The sequence below is a fragment of the Candoia aspera genome, chromosome 5 (assembly GCF_035149785.1).
Source record: "Candoia aspera isolate rCanAsp1 chromosome 5, rCanAsp1.hap2, whole genome shotgun sequence".
In the NCBI taxonomy this organism is placed as follows: Eukaryota; Metazoa; Chordata; class Lepidosauria; order Squamata; family Boidae; genus Candoia; species Candoia aspera.
This window is the reverse complement of record NC_086157.1, coordinates 116,385,485-116,399,432: the sequence shown is the minus strand read 5'-3', so window position 1 is coordinate 116,399,432 and position 13,948 is coordinate 116,385,485. Positions and strand designations below refer to the sequence as shown.

At 55.3% G+C, this 13,948-nt stretch overlaps 1 protein-coding gene across 2 annotated transcripts in view; it reads left to right on the top strand.

Annotated features, from left to right (window-relative positions):
- NUP98 (nucleoporin 98 and 96 precursor) overlaps positions 1 to 13,649 on the top strand; it is a 45,046-nt gene extending 31,397 nt beyond the window's left edge. Inside the window, exons 22-33 of one of the 2 annotated variants that reach the window (XM_063306032.1) lie at positions 1,593 to 1,752; positions 2,712 to 3,138; positions 3,887 to 4,116; positions 5,727 to 5,996; positions 6,695 to 6,852; positions 6,933 to 7,076; positions 7,676 to 7,815; positions 8,315 to 8,536; positions 9,980 to 10,224; positions 10,611 to 10,765; positions 11,431 to 11,542; positions 12,423 to 13,649. In XM_063306032.1, coding sequence (XP_063162102.1) covers positions 1,593 to 1,752; positions 2,712 to 3,138; positions 3,887 to 4,116; positions 5,727 to 5,996; positions 6,695 to 6,852; positions 6,933 to 7,076; positions 7,676 to 7,815; positions 8,315 to 8,536; positions 9,980 to 10,224; positions 10,611 to 10,765; positions 11,431 to 11,542; positions 12,423 to 12,640 — 2,481 coding nt within the window. In that variant the 3' untranslated portion in view covers positions 12,641 to 13,649. Of the gene's footprint in view, positions 1 to 1,592; positions 1,753 to 2,711; positions 3,139 to 3,886; positions 4,117 to 5,726; positions 5,997 to 6,694; positions 6,853 to 6,932; positions 7,077 to 7,675; positions 7,816 to 8,314; positions 8,537 to 9,979; positions 10,225 to 10,610; positions 10,766 to 11,430; positions 11,543 to 12,422 lie in introns of those variants that run through there. The other variant, XR_010068119.1, reaches the window with a different exon arrangement.
- Positions 13,650 to 13,948: the final 299 nt, after the last annotated feature.

Here is a 13,948-nt window from a genome sequence, read left to right as displayed (position 1 = left end):
CAGATAATAATAATAATAATAATAATAATAATAATAATAATAATAATAATAAAAAACTTAGGGTAAACTGCCCTATACGGGCATGCACACCCTTCATGAGGTATTCAGGCCTATTCAGATTGCAGAAAATAAGCCAGAAATAACTAAGCCAAAGGAATTAAAGACATTGGGGAATGAAGAGAAAAGAGCATAGCTAAAAACTGGCACGTGCCAGGGCCGCTCCTTAATGTCTCTTGCAAAGCATCCTTGCTTCCGCCATCTCCTTGCGAAGATCTATACTAGGCCTTTTGAGTATATCGCCTCTCTGGATCACCTCCATTCTGCCATGGCTGCCTTTGTCTTCTCTTTCCTCTCAGCACACCCAGGCTTCGTTGTGTGTGTGTGAGTCGATACCCTTTCGTTCTGCCAGGCTGGCCCGGCCGCTCAAAGTACCTCCGCACACGTGTGTGGCCCCATTAATGGACCGTTGCCGCGTCCTCTTGGGAGATGAGGGTGGATCTGTGTTCTGCTTTTCCATACAGAACTTCCCCAGTCGTCCTGCTTTCGCTCCTGTTGCTGTCACTTCCCTCCTCCTCCTCCTCCTCCTCCTCCTCCTCCTCCTCCTCCTCCTCCTCCTCCTGTGGCTGTTAATTCCCCAAGATCCACTCTCGACGCTACCAAAACTGATCTGTCCATCCCACATTCAGAACTTCTCATGGCCCTTCACTAATTTTTCTTCCCCAATATTTCGTCATAAACAGTCACGCTTTTAATTTTGCATTCAGTCTTTTCCCACCTGAATGTTTGGCTGGACTTGAAACATACTTGGAACCAAGAGGTCTTTTTCAGCGTGCATGTGGACAAGCCAAGACCATACAGTCTCTGCTGCACAGAGCAAACGCAGCACAGCTCGGAGCCCCCTCCCCCCAAATTCAGGGCGCTTCAGGGTGGGTAAGGCAGGGCTGCAGCATGCTGTCCCCACTGTGCCCTCCCAGCCCACGTGGCCACCCCCATGTTTCCCCGTCTGCCGCTTTCCCTGCCGCTCCCATCCTGCCCGCCCCGCCCACCTTGTGCCAGCAGGGCAGTTTCCCTGCTGTCGGCCAGGCTTCCCTCCCCATCTTTGCAGCGAAAGCGCTTCCTCTGTGCCGCTGCCCCCAGAACTCTCAACCTTGGGTCTGTGTCGGGAAGGAATACAGGTTTTGGCCCAGAAACGAGCCGTTCTGTATGTTACATTCTCACACGCAAGCCTTTTGCACGTTCCTACTCTCTTGGGACTCCAAATTACCTAATCGCATACTGTGGTCTGGTTCGTAGCAAAACCGCATCAAGGCGGGGCAGTCCTGAGTCCCAGGGCTAAGCCGGTGTTTATGTAGCCACCTTGCCTACCTGCCTCACGTTACCTTCATGCTCCTCGCCCTCTGCCTTGCAAGGCAGCACCCTGTTGCTCCCATCCCCTTATCTCGGAAGCCCATGCAGCGAATCAAATGCGTACGTTTAAATAATGCACGTATTTGGTTCAGCGGGTTTTAGATAAGCATTCTTTTGTTTACTCAGTCCCATCACTGATAGGAGGAGCGGCGTGTGCAGTGCCTTTGTTCTGGTCTTCTTTCCAGATCATGAAGGCTTCCTTGCTTGCGGATGAGGAAGATTTGGACTTGGCAACAGATCGCCAGTTTGGCAAGCAAGGCGGACAAATGGATACTTCGCAAGAGATCTGCTCTCCAAGACTTCCCATCTCCTCCTTGAGACGAGGGTGGAAAAGCCGCCCCCCAGGTACGGCCGAAAACCCCAGCCAGGAGGAACTCGGAATGCTAAACTCTGCCTAAGGCAGATCAGCTGGGCTCTTAGGGTAGAGCTCAGCAGGTACAGCATCCCTGGGCCTTTCTGGGGGCTGTTGGATGGTTCAGTTCCAATAGAGGCCAGCAGAGTAGAGGCCGTTCTGTACTCACCGTTTATAGGTGGTCCTCGCTGAACAACGGTAATTGGGACTGGAATTTCCAGCACTAAGTGACGTGGTTATAAAGCATGACATGGGCCCATGCTGCTGGGCACTTCCGGTTGCCGTTGTTAAGTGAATCCCATGATGTTAAGTACCATGTTTACAATGTGGTAAAAATTCTGAATAAAACCAGGATAACCAATAAAACACAGACACGCACACACACACACACTGATTTTATAACCAATTTAGTTCAAAGTTTCAGTGTAAGATAAACACTTAAAATGAGTATATTAGAGTATGAGAGAGTTTTAAAAAATGCTACGTTTGGTGTCAGGTGTGTGTTCATTGCATGGTGACCATAGGAGAGGGAGGATGCGCCGTCCAGAGAAATATCCAAGTGGGGCTTTTGAAAGAGCGCCTCATCAGTTGCAAGCTGGTCTGGAAACCCTGCGGTGCCCAGGGAGGCCTGGCAGCTCCCGTCGCAGATCGTGGCAGCGGCTGTTGGGCCTCCTAACCTGCGTTCTGCTCTGTGTGATTGAACAGGATGCCTGGAGCGGCCACGGAAGGATTTCCCCCTTCCATCAGTGGCAATAAGCAGAAAAGGGCGGCTGATAGGAACACCCCTTCCAGGCTGCCTGCGGGTGTGGGTGGGGTGGGAAGGCGGGCCTGGTTCGCAAGCAGCAGGGCTGGCCAGCATAGAAGAGGTGCTGCTGAGAGCTGCTGCTGCTGCTCTTGGTCTTCCAGCCTTGCCTTCGACTTCCTAAATGAAAGCTTTCCTCCCTGTTTGCAGCTGGCGGGTTGCTGCAGTCGAGACTCTCCAGTGGCCCTTTCCTGCTCCCGAACGCTTCCCTCCAGGACCGCCGCAGCCCAAGGACTTCCTCGCTGGGCGGGGCTTTGCCTGCCCCGCCTTGGCCTGTCCTTTCCCCACTGGCCTCGGCCTTCACAGTGCCACACTCGGTGCCCGACGTGCCCCTGAAAACCGTGGGTGTCCGCAGGCGTCCGGGGCTGGTGCCCCTGGAGAAATCTGTTACACATGGGAAAGGAAGGCTGCTGAAGGATGTGGCGCTCTTCATGGGCCGCTCCTTCCGCGTCGGCTGGGGGCCCAACTGGATTTTGGCCCACGGTGGGGACCGGTTGAGCCCGCTGAGCCAGCCAGAGGAACCCCACAGGGAGTCCACAGAGTATGGATTCTTGCCAGCCCCCGTGGCTCCAAAGCAGTAAGTCGTTGCCCTGTAGTCCTGGGGTTTCTCCATGGGGAAGTGCGCCACAGCCCAGAATCCACAGCAGGGACATTCTGGGTGCCGATCTCAAGTTGGGCGGCTTTTCTAGTGTATTTGGACCGTGCCATTTTCTGGTGGATTTTTGGGAACGTCGTGGGGCTAAGTGCATTGACGGATCCCAGAGGAGAGGGGAAAGGCCCGTACTCCTTCCCAGGGCTCTGTCTGGATCAGAATTTGCTGAGAGGGTGGGTGCAGATGGTCCTTGCCTCTTCAGTTCTCTGTGCCTGCCCTTGCTGGCAGTTGCAGTGCTCTGCTTGGAGCCCCCCACCACAGCGGAGTGGAAGCTGCCACCAGCACTGCTGAGAGAGGGCTCTCCTAAGCCGAGTCCTGTACAATTTGTTTACTTGCTTGGGGCTTTATTCCACCCGGTTCCCACAGGCTCTGAGCAGCAGTACGTTGAACCAGAAGGGAACCGTTCAACCATAACAGGCCCCATCCTGGTGCTCTGCCATTTGGGGATAGAGTGACACGCACTTGTGCCCAAACGCTCTTCCAAAGTGGCTGGTTTGCCCTGGGAAGCCAACCAAGCAAGGGGGGGCGGTCTGAACATCCAGGGGCAGGCCGTTCCCAGCAGCTCCCTCTGCGTGGGGTGGAGTCAACCCTCTAAATTCTCTGCAGCAGCAAGGAAAGGTTGGAGGGGGCAGCCACTGACCACACATCTTCTGTATTCCCGATACCTTTGCAGGGTCTCTGAGTCCCCCTTCAAGGTTCACGTGGAGAGACTGACCTTGGAAGGAAAGACGACTGACAGGAATCTCCGTGTGTACCTCCTTCCGTTAGAGATCAAGCTGAAACACAGCACCGTCCACCTGGATGATCTCTGCCCCTTGCTGACCCCCAACCCTGGCGTAGCAGCCATCCACGAGTACGCCGGATGGGCCACAGAGGGGTGCGAAGATGCAGAAGAACAAGAAGGTGAGTTGTTTATAAGCAAGGGGTGGGGTGCGGGGAGGACTCTGGAAAGTAGCACGCTGCCCGGTCCTCTCTTCCCAAACTTGGGGGTTGCTGGGTGTGGGAGCGAGCAAGGCAGAGGAGAACCCCACAGCCGGGTCCCCTCCCTGGCTTTGACCCAGAGAGCAAGACGTGTTGTAGGGATTGTCGTGGGTTCTTTTGAAACTCTGCCCAATTTGATTGCCTCAGACTCAGAAGATCCACCAAAAGCACTGGGCCCTGGACAGCTGGATTTTTTTATATCTCCCGGTAAGGGTTGGGGAGATGTTTCATTTTGAAAAGAATACCCACTATACAAAAGTGAAACTTACAAATGTATATGTGAGTGTTTTCTATAACTATTATTTTATGCTCTATCTCCATTACTAATGGTGCTATACAGTGTTATACTACAGTCTATCCTATTACTTCTATGATATTACACATTACTTGTCTCCCACTAGTCTTATACTATTACTAAGGGCAAAATACTTACAGACCCTGGTCTGTGACTGTAAATCCTCCCCACCCCCCCAGTCTTTCTTCCATTGTGTTACTGGGGGGCTTGTAAAGCACCTGCCCCTTCTCAGCGTTGTGCTGGGCTTTGCTTTGCCTCTTCTTTTTCCCTCCGGACCCCAAAGTCTTTGGGAAGAAAAAACTTCTCCTTCTCTTTGGCTGCTTTCTCTGTTGCTGCTGCTGCAGAGGTTCAAAACACACACGTCCCATTTCAAGGCGGCAGCTTTTCTCAGCCCCTCTGCCCTGCAGCTGCTGGGGAGAAGGCTCAGGCAGGAGGGGAGAGGGGCAGCCCAGGGGCCTGCAGTTGTTCATCAACAGCTGCAGGAAAGTCCTCCGCTCTGCTGTTGCCCACAGGGGCTCAGCGGGTTCCTCTTCAAGACCTGTGAGAATAAGGAAGATGACCGTAATGGAGATACGCAGGCACTGTTGCCAAGGTGAGAGGGGCTGAAACATTCCTGAAGTCCAGAATGTCCAAATCACATTCAGAAGTGGCCCAGAGAGACACCTCCCTAATTCACAGGAGTATAAAAAGGTGGGGGGGGGGTCCAGCAGAGTCAGACTTGCAAGATCCTGTTGTTAGGGCCACTCTCAATAAAAGTCTCTTTAGCCCTCCTGCGGGGTGGATTGCACAGTCTGATCTACCTAGTGGGGCTGTCACCAACCTCGCAGGGGTCTGTCTGGGCTGCTTCTGAATGTTACCTGCACATTCTGGACTCAAAACACGTTCTGCTCCTCGTCCCCTTGGCAGGGGAGCTCGCATGCCTCCGTCAGGGTCCTCTTTCTTACCCTCCAGACTGGCAGCCGGGTTGTTGCAAGCTTTCAGCAGCAGCAGCAGCAGCTACTTCAGGGATCAGCAAGACTCTCACAAAAACCAACTGGGAGCAGGGGTGGGAAGAAAACAGGTTCAGGCTCTCAGCCTGGCAAATCCGGCTCCTGGCAAGGAGCAGAAGGATATCTGTGAGATCAGATCTCCGGGAAGGGCAGGTCCGGGAGGCATGACCAAAGGCCGAAAGGGACGGAGGGTTCGGCGGGAGTGGCGGGGATCCCCGCTGACGGCTGCTGCCTGCATCCTTCCCCAGCGGTGGTGAAAGACTGGGGCCTGGTGTGGACTCTCTGCGAGGCCCTCTGGGGCCGCCTGAAAGAGCTGGAGGTCCGCCTGGAGGAGCCCAGCGAGTACGTGGTGCTGCTGGAACGCAGGAAGGCCTTCTCTCGCTGGCTCTCGCAGACAGTGGCGGGGCGGATCCAAGAAGAGGTTTCGCTCAGCCAGAACGACAATCCCGCAGAGGCCGTCTTCAGTTACCTTACCGGGAAGCAGATAGGCAATGCTTGCCGCCTGGCTCAGCAGTCTGGTAAGGCCCTGGGTTTCCCTGCAGCTTTTGACCTTGTGGGAGGGCGTTGCTTCAGCGGCTCGGTGTGTGCAGGAAGACTCAGCAAATTGCCCGAGGGCGGCTCCCAACTTCGGCAGCACACAGGAAGTGGAAGCCTTGATCATGGCCTTTTAAATGCGGCCTAGAGAAGCCTGGACCAAGGACGGTGGCTCTCCCCGGCCCTTGACGCCCAAATCTAGCTTTTGACTGCACAGGGGAGTGGAGGTCCCTTTGGCCACCCAGGAAAGTTCTGCGAGGCTTGCATGAAGAAAATGTGGTTGCTCCTTGGAAGCTCTTCCCAACCCCCTCCCCCCATTCCCCAGAGAAGCCCCCGCCTGCCCAGCTGGCCTCTTGCGTTGCCAGAGGACAGCAAAAGGGCAGCTGCCTTGCCCTGGTGGAGGATCGCCTGTGGCACTATCCAGGTAGACGTGCGCCAGGGTGGCTCACAGCAGAGGCTTATCTTCCTGCGTGCACCGGTTCCCCCCGCCCCTCTTTCCCAGTCCTTGCCTGGCAGGAACTTGCAGCAGATCATCCCCGGTCTCCTGAGTAAGAGAAAGAGCACCCGTGTTTGAATTTCCACACCCTTGACAATGTCCCCAAGCCCAAGAGGTGTGAGGCTCCGGAAGCTGGGGGTGGTGTTGTCTTTGCTGTTGCGGATGCTGATTGCTGCTCTGTTGCAGGAGATCACAGGCTGTCTCTGCTCCTCTCCCAGTTGGCTGGGAGCCAGGAGGTTCGGGAACTGCTGGCCTTGCAGTTAGCCGACTGGTATCAGCTCCAGGCCGACAGCTTCATCCGGGAGGAGAGGCTGCACATTTTTTGCCTCCTCGCTGGCAAGCCGGTGAGTCGCAGAGCTTGGCGCTCCCTTTACTCCAGAATCGCGTTCTGCTCCTTTTTAAGTCTTTGGCTGTCCTGGTCCAGGTCCGGCAGTTATCTGAGAAGAGGAGCATCAACGTTTGTTCCCAACTGGACTGGAAGCGCTCCCTCGGCATCCATTTGTGGTACCTGCTGCCTTCCACGGCACCCCTCTCAAAGGCCCTCAGCATGTACGAAGCGGCATTCCAAGTAGGTGGCAGCTGGGGACCTCTAGGCGTCCGAATAAGTGCCTTGGGAGGAGAAGATGGTCATTCCGAGGAAATGTGCTTGGCCCTTGTCCCGCCCAGTAGGGTTGTTTTGGAGAGCCTGTACTTCTCTGCGTACCTCTCTGGTCATCTTGATGTCCCCCAAAAGTGTTAGACCTGCTATTCCCATCATTTCCGGCCAGCATACTGGTTGTGGAGGAGGGGGCTGGAGTCCCACACTTACTCCCAGCTTGCCATCCCTTGCCCATAGCTGCCTAGCCCCTGCTTGAATGCATCGGGCTTTTGTGATAACGTAGCAGGAGTGTTTTCATCAGCAGTGGCAAAAAGTGAGGTATTCTAAGTACGTGGCTTAGAATAGAGGCTTCGCATTTAGCTTTGTGTGGAGGTCATTTGGAAAAAAAGGCAGGGGCCCGGGCATGAGAAGCATCTTCCCCATGGCTGGTGAAGGCTGTCTCTGGGCCACTGTGTCCCCTGGGGTGCCTTGTGCTTTGGGGCTTGTTTGAAGCTGCCCTGGGGAATGCGAGTCGGCCCCCGCAGGCGTGCCTAGGGCTGCGTTTCACTAACGGGCTTTACGTCCCTCAGGACTCCCCAGATTGTGAGAGATACGCCTGTGCTCCACTGCCTCCCTATCTAGAAGGCTCAGGCTGCGTGGTTGAGAACGGCAACTCATGGCGCCCTCTGCGAGATGTGTGCTTTCACCTGTTAAAGTTGTACAGCGACAGGTACCTCAGGTCTTCTTTTCCTTCTCCCCAGTTCAAAAATTCTATTCTTTTTTCTTTTTTTGGCCTTTGAGTCAGTCTTGACTCCTGGTGACTGCCTGGACCAGTCCTTGCAGTCTTCTTGACTGGATTTTGGGAAGCGGTTTGCCCTGGCCTCCTTCCTAGGCTGGGAGGGAGGGACTGTCCCAAAAGCACCCGAAGGCAAGGGTAAAACTCCTGGACTTCTGGTTTCTAGTCTGGGCCTTAACGGCTACAGCAAAGTGGCTCTCGTTCGAAATTCAGATCTCCCTAATTCTTTCCCAGTTTGTTGGCTGAACAGCCCAACGAAGCGCTGCTCTTTGCAGATGTAAAGAGGGAGGGGGCAGTCTCCAAAAAGTTACACTTGGCGACTCGAACGGGGACGTGGATGTCTGGGCACTCTCGTTTCCTTGGACGGACAAGGCTGGGTAATGACGTGGCGGCACCAGCTCGGCAGATGGGTTTACCTGGAGTTCCCTTGCAGGTGCTACGACCTACACCAGCTGCTTGACCCTCAGAGCGTAACTGCAGACCCCTTGGACTACCGTCTCAGCTGGCACCTGTGGGAAGCGCTTCGTGCCTTAAATTTTACCCACCTGTCAGAGCAGTGCCAGGGAGTGCTGAATGCCAGCTATGCGGCCCAGCTGGAGAGGGAGGGGCTGTGGGAGTGGGCTGTCTTTGTCCTGCTTCACACACCCGATGCCCGGTAAGTGCCCTCCGATCTCCTGCCTCCGCTGCTGTTGTACTGAGTGAGTTGCTTTAATCTTGGCCTGCTTGTAAATGAGCAGGAGGAGAGTTTCCTAGACCATGTAACGTTGCTGTATTTGAAAGCGGCACCCTGTAGGTTTGGGGGAAATGGCTCCTTGCTCTTTTCAATGTTTGTGAGAATCCTGTTTTGAGTGGTTTTTAAGTAGAACCTTTAAAATTACAAATTCTGCACCAGAACTCACTTTTACAGTGAGACAAAGCTGAGCGAATCTGGAGAAAGCAAAATTGTTTTACAGCATTGGTTAGAATATTGTTACCACATTGGTTTTCAATAGGATTCGGATCCCAGGGAGGGAAAGCCAGCCACAAAGTGCATTTATATGTTTGCTTTATACCTCCCCTTCTGACAAAAGCTGCTGTTAACAGCTTCCTACATTCCGAGAGCAGGGTCAAAATGCTGCTCTTGGGAGCGAGGCAAGAGGGGGCCTTTTCCCACAGGCATCTTCAGGAGGGTCCTCCTGACAGGCTTTACCACCAGGGAAGCAGTTCCTTAGGTGGCGCAACACTGGGAAACTGCCTCCTCCTGAGTAGCCGTTTTCTCTGTGGGACCGGCAGCAGCTCTGCGGTGGGTCTCGTCATCTGTCCCACTTGGTGCTTTTTAGCGGGGCTTCCCACGGGGGTGGGCAGGCCTTGGACCCCCTGCATACAGAGGTCATCTCCCGGGATGAACCGAGTATATGGCGGCGGCGGGAGCTTCCTGCTCTTGTATTTTGTTGCCTACAGGTTTCAGGGGTGGGGAGGCAGCCAGGTTAGTTTGTTGCACAGGGTTGTGTCCCACCTTACAAACTAGCAGGAGTACAGCAGCCTTGGCTTTTGTGGGCCATACCCCTGCCCCTTATGCAGGGTGTGTGCCTGTGCTGTGAAATGTCAGACATGAAGCTAGCGCAGGAGGGAGCCACCTGCAGACCCCAGCCATTCTCAAACCCAGAAAGGAAAACTCCACGGAATCAGTACAGGTTGTCCTCTCTTTAATGACCATAGTTGGGACCAGAATTTCAGTTGCTAAGCAAAGCAGTCATTAAGCTAACCCAATCCGATTTTATGCCTTTTTTTGCTTTGTCTTTAAGCAAATCATTGCAGTTGTTAAGCAAACCACGTGATCGAGTGGATCATGTGGTTTCCCCATTGATTTTCCCAGCCAGCTGGGAAGGTCAAAAATGGCAGTCATGTGACCATGGGACACTGCGACAGTCATGGGGACCAGTTGCCAGTTGGATTTTCCAGCACTTTTTAAAGTCCGAACCATCACTAAATGAATGGTTGTTAAGCGAGGACTACTTGTAGCACTGCAGTTTTTGAGAAGGCTGGCCTTTGTGGGTGGTGCTTGGATGCAAAGTCTCTGAGCACAGCCACTCAACCGTCCTTGGCCCCCCCTCCCCAGAACGCGTGAAAGAGCAGTGCGGGAGCTGCTGAACCGTCACTGCAAGCTGCTAGAGGTGCCCCCTGAGTCTTGGGACAAAGAGGCCTTCCTCACGGAGAAGCTGTGTGTCCCCCCGGAGTGGATCTACGAGGCCAAGGCCCTGTGGGCCAGGAGGCAAGGGGACAAGCCCCGAGAGGCCCTCTATCTGTTCAAGGCAGGCCACTGGAACCAGTGCCACCAGCTGGTGGTCAGGCACTTGGCTTCAGGTAAGCACGCGCACGCACACACACGCACAGTGGCTCTTTCCAGGGCTGAAGCCTCCCATTAGCTGCGGCTGAGGTCGGGAGCCCCAACAGGAGGGGTGGGGATGAGATACCTACCCATTAATTATTTATTTTATATCCCGCCTTTATTATTTTTTTCTTACGAATAACTCAAGGCGGTGAACACACCTAATACTCCTTCCTCCTCCTATTTTCCCCACGACAACCACCCTGTGAGGTGAGCTGGGCTAAGAGAGGGACTGGCCCAAGGGCACCCAGCCGGCTGTCAGGCCTAAGGTGGGACTAGAACTCTCAGCCTCCTGGTTTCTAGCCCGGTGCCTTCACCACTAGACCAGACTGGCGCTCTCATTCACTGATCTTCCTCGCAGATGCCATCGTCAATGAAAATTACACGTATCTGAAAGGGTTCTTGGAAGACCTGTCTAGTCCTCAGCGCAGCAGCCTCATTCAGGGATGGGACACTGCGGGGCTGGTTTTCTTGGACTACCTGCAGGTCCTCGAGATGGTCCACAGAATTCAACAGGTAGGGTGGCTGTTGCCTCCAAGGTGGAGCTCTTGATCCCCTCAGAGTTCTCTGGCTTGGCAGTATAGGTTTTGTTCTCGTCGTAGGCTGGACTTGGGGGGGAGCGCAGGCAAGTGGTAGGGTGGTCGGGCTCCAGGATGGTTGGGTATTTTGCTGCCCATCCTTATCCTCCTGCTGTTTATCAGGGGGCTGGGATGGGAGGGGGTGGTAGTTCTGTGAACGATTAAAGTGCTCTGGTGGGCCGGTGAAATACCTGCAGAGGCTAGCTGGACCTGCAAGCCGAATCTGAGCGCTGCCTGGGGTTCCCTGCCAGGATTTACCCCCTCCTGTCGCCGAGCCAGGCTTAGCCGCTCTTGAGGCTGGCAGGAGCTCTCTGCCCCTGGATCTCTTCAGTAGGCCTCTCCCATTGGTCATGCGGTCCACACACGGCCTTTCTTTCACGGCCTGGAGGGAGGAGGGCTTCAGAGAACGCCAAAGATGTTGAGATTTCGACTCCTTCAAAGGGGCTGATTGTGGGGAAAGGCGCTGGCCGAGCACGCACAGGGACCTTCTGCCCGGAAGCAGCAGCATGCTCCCTGGGAGGTGGCATGGAGCCGTTCCCTGGCCACTTCTTCACCTCAGCTGGTGACGCTGGTCCTGTTCCTCTTCCTCTGATCTCTCGGCAGCTGGACTGTTCTGTGTATGAGCTGGAGGAGCTCCATTCCAAAGTGATCTCCCTCTGCAGCAGGATCGAGCTGGTCCAGTGCCACAGCGCCAAGGACAGGCTGGCTCAGTCTGGTAAGGCTGGGGATGGTGTAGAATTCATTTTCATTTCCTTTTTGGGGATTGCCACAGGGATGTGACCCAGTTTGTGCGTAAACCCAGCAAATTGAACCCCAGTGCCAGACAAAGGCCTTGTGTGATGCATGGTTAAAATAATGCTGCGGATACGTGTCTTGCCGGTCTGCAATCCTGAAAAGGCAGCCGAAGAGCTCAGCTCTTGTAGAGTGCCCTTGAGCTGCTTGATCAGCAGCCACAGGTGGTGAGGAGTGGGGAGGCCCCCCAGCCACGGTTGGCTCTACAGTCTCTCTCTGCTCAGGACCACTTGAGGCTCTGCTCAGAGTGTGAGGGGCTGCCCTTGAAGAGGGGAGCCGGCAGGAGCCATGTTGCTTAGCAGGGCACCCAATTTCACCTCTAACCCCCCAAACCTGTCAAATGAAAACAAAAGCTGGGCAACTTTTTTTGCCCCCGCCCCCACAACTGGAGCTGCAGAACTGGTGCTGGTTAGCCAAATGGGGTTCCTCTCTCCCCCGGTCTTGTGCGCTTGGCCTCCCCCAGCCTCCTGGGCACCCCTTAAGGCCCACTTTGAGCAAAGAATTCTTAAGCGGAGAAGCCCCTGGGTGACTTAGAGCCCTTCCGGCAGCTCCCCGTTGCCCCGGTGAGATTATTCCTGTGTCTGGCCAGGCTGCTCCTGTCCTTTCTTCCCTGTCTGTTCTCCCGGGAAATTATCAGTGATCTGTGGACATAAGCATCCAACTCCTTTGCAGACCCCGCCTCCCTTCATTTCAAAGGATGTGGCTCGGAAACATCCTGCCTGGGATCCGTGGCAGGCAGGCAGAAAGACGGGGCCTTCCCTGCCTTGGGGCGCACAGGGTGTCAAACACTTTCTCTCCCCCAGAAATGGCCAAGCGCAATGCAGACATCTTACGTGTGGTGCTGAGCCTGCAGCACCCTCCGGACTCCATCTCTGGCTCGATCCCTGATGTGCAGAGGGTGCCGCTGCGCCTGCTGGCCCCCCATATCAGCAGGCTCCCCATGCCAGAAGACTACGCGCTGGAGGAGCTCCGCGGGCTGACCCAGGCCTACCTGCGGGAACTGACAGCGATGGCCCAGTGACGTTGGCCTGCCCGGGTGTCCCGGCCTGCCGCACCATTAGGGACCCCTTTGGGCCCGGTTTTTGGGGCGGAGGCCGCCACGGTGCCAATTTCCTTTGTGCTCTCGGTTGCTGCACGGCTACCGCCAGCTAGCTTGTGAGGGGGGGCAGGGAGCTCAAGGCCCGGCTCTCCCGTTGGGGCTCGTGGGCCCCCCTCCCCCTGTGCTTTGCGGTGTTAATAAAGTCTGCTGCTGCAGAATCCAACAGTGGTGGCTGCTCCCCGCTGGCGTTTGGAAGGCCGGGAACGGGGCAGCGGCGGCCAAGCCCCTTCCTCCGCTCGAGCGGATGCTAGAAATCATTGTGTGTGAGCAGTCGGGCCCCGACTCAGCGGAGCTCTGGCTGGGGATTTTGTCCGGGAGGGTTGGAGCAGGATGGCCCCGGAGGGGGCTAGGTGTCGGTGCAGCAGCTGCGCCTCTTTTGGGTTGCCCCCCATCAGTTGGTCCAAGCGGCTGGGCCCCTTCGAGAAGTTGGGGCCTGGGCCCCTTCCTTTGGTGCTGGCTTTCGTCCCAGGCCCCCTGGGGCGGGGCTGGAGGCTGCAAAGCTGCCTCCAGATGGCTGGCCTGGCCTTCAGGAGCCTCCACATTTACAAATGAAGATGCCCCCCCCTCCAAGGCCCCAGCAGCCTTGGCTGAAGGGGGACAGCCTGTCCCTAAACTCATGGGGTCTGTGCGTCCGTAATGTGTACAAGGGACTTCCGGACGGGACTGTCTTAACGGGGAGGCGGCCGTCACCCTTTGCACGATCTTGGCCTGGCTCTTGCAGGGGGATGCGTGGCCGGCTGGATCTGGGTGGCTGGGGGGGTTGTGTGCATGTGTGCTCGACTGCGTGTATTGGGGGTGCCAGAAAAGTGGTTACGCATGAAGATTATGTAAAGGTTTTTATTAAAACTATAAATAAATGATCCAGATTATTTTCTTGTCTGTTTTTCTGGAAATACTTTCTACAAAAAAATAAAATGTTTATAGCATTTTCCTGACTGCCTCTTTCTTTGCTTCCTCCCTTTCCTCAAATTGGCTGGGTGGGCGCCTCAGAATCCCACCCAGTTGCCGATCAGGAGACGATCAGTTTGCTTGGGATGCTTAGAACAGGCCTGAGGGGGAGTGGGGGGCCTCTGCCTGCCATGCATTTTCCTGTATGCCTGACCCTTGGGAAGACTTGCAGCCCCCAGCATCATGTCAGCGTTCGCAGCTATCTGCGCACCACTGACTGAAGCAGACAGGAACTCTGCAGTGGGACAGTGGGCTTCCAGTGCCAAGTCTCTGGTAGGTGTT